We start from the raw sequence: 5,887 nt of genomic DNA, 5'->3' as shown, positions 1-5,887 counted from the left end.
TAATGTTCGAACGTTAGTTTCTCTCATTCGAATCTTATACCTTTCAACTGAGAAAGAAGACATAAACGTTCATAAGTTAATCAAATAACGTGTGAATGTATATTTTACATTCGAATGTACATTTGTAACGTTCACACATATGATCATTCATATTCTTGAGTGGCACATATGTGCGAACGTTATTTGGAATTCGTTCGAATGTAAAACCTTTCAATTGCCAGAAAGGTTAGAAATGTTCGAACTAATGGTTATTTACGTTCAAACGTATTAATAAATAAGTTCAAGAGCTTCCCGAATGTAATAATTTTCTGTTTATTTTATTAATACAGTGCGAACGTAAATTTGGTTTAATTTGAACGTGTGTTTTAGCCATCATGTTCGAACTTAGCTCATCTTACTTTGAAATGCTTATTCTAGAGGAAATTAAAGTGTGAATGTAAAAACTAAAACGTTCACATGTATAAGCTTAACGTCCAAACGTGATATTTTACGTTCGGACGTGTTCACGAAATAATTTAGATTACAGTACATAATATGCATCATAGTACTAATGTTGCTCAAATTTTTTTTCTTTCTTTCAAGATATGGTTCATCTTCTAACGACTAGGAAAAAGGGGAGGGAAGGAACAAGGTAGGATAGGTCTCTAATTGGGGCTCAAATAGTGATGTCCGAACGAGAAGTCATGATCAACCAATTCCACAAACTCATATGGGAGTAAAAGAGCATTCAAGACATGTTTGTTACGAGAGGCTGGATGAGTATCTACACATATACCCCTCAATGGTTGGGAGTTTTATATGTGGATGTGCTACATGCCTAAGGATGCATCATTTCACACCGTGACAGTATGTGGTGTTCAATTTGAGGTCTCGGCGGATGTCATCACCGAGCTTCTGGGATCCGTCACGTCGTTGAGATATCGACTGCAGGAGATGCTTAGCCTAGGGATGGCCTAGGGATGGATCTTGAGTAGATGCAAATGTAGGCACTTCTTACATCATTTATTGGCCCAGTTGACCGGTCGGAGGCTGAGGATATTGATGACTAGGATGACAACCGAGATGAGGATTTCTACATTCTCACTGGGAGAGACCGAGAGTAGCTCAATAGGAAGAACTCCTTCAGCCAGGTAAAAATCCTCCATTTTTTCCGCATGTTGCATCTTATTATTGCAATAAATGAGGATCTTGTGGCACATAAGGCCACATTTAGCCTAATTCGTGCACAGTTCCTTATACGAGTGGCACGTGGAGAGCCCATCGACTTCCCACTTCATATTTTTTAGGGGATCCATTACGAGACGAGCGTCGTCTCCATGGACAACCTCGCATATTGAGTCCTCATTGCCATGCTGTTATTGGCCCGGATGCTGCAACCCTAGGTGGAGGAGTGGATCACAAAGCAGATGAGCCCCATCGACATGACCACACATCGTCAGAGCATTGGACAGGGGAGGGGGCATCTCGACGTCAGCCTGGCCCTGTACCAAATCTTGTTCCTCCGACCCAGTTTGGACCCAGTGTTGCTCCCCATATTGGGAGTACTAGTCGGCCGCCGACGGGTATATCTATGGGAGATGCACAGCCTGCTTGGCTCGATGCGCGCCCTGCTTGGATTGATGCATAGAACAAAGTGTCACCGATTTTGTCATTGATGTTGTCCATCAGATAGATATCCTAAATGCAAAGGTCAACACATTGATAGACAATTTTAATAAATATTGAAACAACTCGTTTTGAGTATTTTTCACTTTTATCATGTTGTTTACAAAATTTTATCATATTTTGTACTTTATTTTTATCATATGTAAAGAGCAATATTATTTAATATATCTACTGTTTTTTAATTTCAATTCTCAATCTTTTTAATGTTAGCTTATCCAAATTTAATATTAAATCATTGCACTTTAATTCTCAATCTTTTTTAATTTAAAATATCCAACTTTAATATTAAATCAATTAACGTTTGAACGTTGGCGCCAAAAATTTCTACGTTCGCACGTAAATAGCCTCAACATTCGAATGTCCAGGGCACGTTCTAACATGAATATGTATACGTTCGAATGTAATGCAATTTCTCGGCTACCTTCAGAAAACAAACCGTCATAGAAAATGTTTTTTTTGTGAAGGTTTGGGCGCTGTCGCAATTTTCAAACCGTCACAAAAACTTATTTATGTTGTAGTGTTTATTAATGAGAAAATGGGTGGTTCAAGAGACATAATTGATATGATTCCAATTGCAATTAATAAGTCCGTCTTATTTCGTCATGTTGATTGACTAGCTTGATAGTCCTACATTATTGACTTGATACTTGATAGTCCCACATTAGAAGACATAATCCTGAATATTCGCCTACGCCTTGTACATGATGACACTGATCATTGTGCCTTCTCCGATCTCCATCGTTCTCCAAATTTAAATATTCATATCCCGGCCAGTTTCTTTTCGTTGTTCACAATTAATTCTTTTCGTTGTTCTCCATCGTTCTTTTCGTTTCAGGCAAAGATAAAGTAAGCAAAGATAAAAGAATTTGTACCAAACTTGTAGTCTACACAAAAGCTTTTTCACACACACACACATGCATGACACATACATACATACATACATATATATATATATATATATATATATATATTAAGCCTTTGTTATATAAAAGGAGAATTGGTTCAATTCATAATGTCTCTGATCAAATTTCCCTTCCATCATTCTATCATAACTAATTAGGATAAAAATCTTAAGAGATCTTAATCGTTCATAGAGTCTAGACTCTATACTCTATATTATTGCTATGAAGCAGATTAGTCTACATTCGGTCCTCAAATGGAGACTATTCATACAATCCTATACAATTATGTTTTAAAAAAATTAAAATTATAATAATATCATTTTTAAAATGATTTTTTTCCTTTTACCCTCATTCATCAATGGGACTGTACACGCAGTCTCTCACTCAGAACTGCATATAGAATTTCTCAAAGAAGGTAATGATATTATTTATAATTTTTTTATAATTCATTTCACAATCAATCAATGCAAAACATTCAATTTTCTTATAAATGAAATTTCAATTTTACAAGAGTATCATTCATTTCAGAAAGAATTGTAAGAGAGTTGTATAAGATCAGTTACAGATTAATCATTTTCCATATACAATTATAATGAGTGTTATGGTAATATTTATTAATCATTTAATGTTTGTGTTTGCAGATTCGTCCAAATAAATTATAAATAAATAAAAACAAAATGCAAGACTCAGCAATATATTTTTTCAAGACTCAGCAATAAATTACATGCATGCATGCATGCACTTGGCATGAAATTACATGAAATTCATCTTTAGCTCTAGCAAGAATTTCATGCTGATCAAATTGAAAGGCTTCCATGAGATCATTACATGCATGCACTTGATACCTATCTTGTTTGTTGGATAAAGACAACAGAATCAATGGATAATTTATTCCGAAAAGTGTAAATAAATTATTAGGCAAGCTGTTTGAATTTCTTTTAGATATGTTTACCAATATACTAATTTTATATTAAACTCGTACGGCTGCTTTAGTGAAGGAGAAATATTTTAACTATAAAGAAATTTTATATTTAAAAATAAATTTATAAATTGATGTGATACGTCAAATTATAAAACTATTTTTATTACAAAGAAAATATATTAATATATCACTTAGTTCATGTCAGTTTATAATTTATGAATTTACTTTTATAAAAAAATTTGGGGACTATATATAGTACTTCTCTCGGTGCATTCGATCAACAAAGTAGTACTTAATAATTTCCAATAATAGAAACACTCCTAAATTCGTCAAATCAGATCTCCCAAACTTTTTATTGTGTTGTTGAGTGCATGCAAGCTTGCTATGGCCGGAACCTCGACGCCTGGCATGAAGGAATGGTTCGAAACGCGGGTAATGGCGGCCGGAGAAAATGCGGAAAATCAACCGCGAACACCAAAGCTGCAGCACGTTATCTTCTTGCTTCGTGATAACAAGAATTTTGCAAAGTATTACGAGCCAAGAGTAGTTTCTTTGGGTCCCATACATCATGGCAAGGAAAGGTACCGGTTGGGAGAGAAATACAAGCTCAGATTGACCAAAGATTTTGTCACAGAAAGTTGCAAGAACGTAAATATAGACGATTTATACAAGAAAATCAAGCAGGAAATAGAGGAACTCAGGGAATGCTTCGAGGAAGCGGTGACGAAGCCCTACGATAATGACTCCCTCGCCAGGATACTGTTAGTGGACGGCTGCGCAGTACTGCAATACATATACTACGCTGTTAACAACAAGTTCAAAGAGAAGAATATAAAAGACGACAGCGTAGCCTTCTGCCAACAGGATTTGTTCCTGCTGGAGAACCAACTTCCGTATCGTCTCCTGGAGTCGTTGATGAGTATGAGCAAGATGAGAGGCGAGTTCAGGAGTTCGATTCAGAATTTCATTAAAGGAAACCACAACATGTTACTAGAGGGTGGTCAGCAATTATCAGGAAATGGAGAAAGATCAGAGGATTCAGAGCCGCCGCCTACCCATCTTCTGGATCTTCTGAGGACAAGCCTCTTGGGCCCGCCAGGGGATCAGACACACACTGAGAACAGCAAATTAGAAGGAAAGGACCCAGAATGGCTATCCTACCGCAATTTGCAGGAGCTTAAAACAGCAGGAATCATCGTGAAAAGGAGTTGTATTAAAACTGGTAATTACTTGAGAAGTATATTTTTCGCTAGAAAATGGATTAATTTGTTGCCAGGAAAGTACTTCAATTTGTACCCAGGACACATTTCGCTCCCACCCATGATTGTAGATGACTCGACAGGGCCAAAGTTCTTGAACATGATAGCCTACGAAATGTGTCTGGACTTCGACAACGACTTCGGCGTCACCTCCTACATTTCCTTCCTCGACTCGCTCATCGATGAAGCCAGCGACGTCAAGGACCTAAGAAAAGCGCGAGTGCTGTACAACTTCCTTGGCAGCGACGTGGAAGTTGCTCAGCTATTCAATGAGATAGGGACAGACTTGGTGCCAAACCTCGAGGCATACAAGGATGTCAAGTACCAGATTCAGGAATGCTACGACAACACTTGGATGAGATTCACAGCTGAGTTCTTTCACTACCATTTCCGCACCTCCTGGACGGGCTTCGCTTCTTTGGCTGCTTTGTTTGCGCTTTTTCTGGGTGCCACTCAGACTTGGTTTGCAGCATTCTCCCCTGACCATTGCGATGATTTTTGCAAGAAATTTACACAAAACTTATGAGTGGAAATTAAGGTAATGACAAGAATGAATCTGTATGATGTTTCCTTTGCCGTCTCCATGTATCCATCATCATCATCCTGTTAGCTATATAATGGGCATGTATGCATGGCCTCTTTGCCTCAGGGCTTAGGCCGTTGTTTCCAATTACAGAAAGAACCCTTCAGAGCTTCACTATTGTCATTATTTCAAATAAGGTCATTCTTTCCAGACCACATCATTGTTTTTGTCTTTTTTTTTTTTTCCTTCGGTTTTGGTGTTCGATCTTATGCGCGTACCATAAGTTGGGGCGGGTTGTATGGGATAATTTGAAGTAATGTGTTTGAGATGAAAGGGCTATTCGAATGGCTTTTTGTTAGGAAAAAAGCCATATGTAATATTTTAACATATGTAATATTCTAACAACAATAACGAATTTTATTTGTTGAACTATTGTCGCAAATAACATGTGGGCAAAGGCTAATCCCAAGAAAATATTTTCTCGCTGCAAATCGTTACCTTTTGCAACAAAATTTCGTCGTTGCAAATTGAATTTAACGTCATTGATACTATCTTAGCAATAATTTGAGAGGGCTTTGCAATTAGGTAATATTTTCCAAAAGATAATATATATTAT

The 5,887-nt window shown here is 37.1% G+C and overlaps 1 protein-coding gene across 1 annotated transcript; it reads left to right on the top strand.

Moving 5' to 3' along the window:
- Positions 1-3,825: 3,825 nt before the first annotated feature.
- On the top strand, positions 3,826-5,473 carry LOC118348579 (UPF0481 protein At3g47200-like). The gene has a single exon (XM_035690574.1). It carries the CDS (start codon positions 3,874-3,876, stop codon positions 5,272-5,274), a length of 1,401 nt encoding a protein of 466 aa, XP_035546467.1. The 5' UTR covers positions 3,826-3,873; the 3' UTR covers positions 5,275-5,473.
- Positions 5,474-5,887: the final 414 nt, after the last annotated feature.

The sequence above is a fragment of the Juglans regia genome, chromosome 6 (assembly GCF_001411555.2).
Source record: "Juglans regia cultivar Chandler chromosome 6, Walnut 2.0, whole genome shotgun sequence".
Classification (NCBI taxonomy): domain Eukaryota; kingdom Viridiplantae; phylum Streptophyta; class Magnoliopsida; order Fagales; family Juglandaceae; genus Juglans; species Juglans regia.
The sequence above is the reverse complement of the archived record's forward strand: the minus strand, read 5'-3'. Positions and strand labels throughout refer to the sequence as shown.

Excerpts from the sequence above, each read along its gene's own strand:
- LOC118348579 (XM_035690574.1), top strand. The coding sequence starts at position 3,874 with ATGGCCGGAACCTCGACGCCTGGCATGAAGGAATGGTTCGAAACGCGG.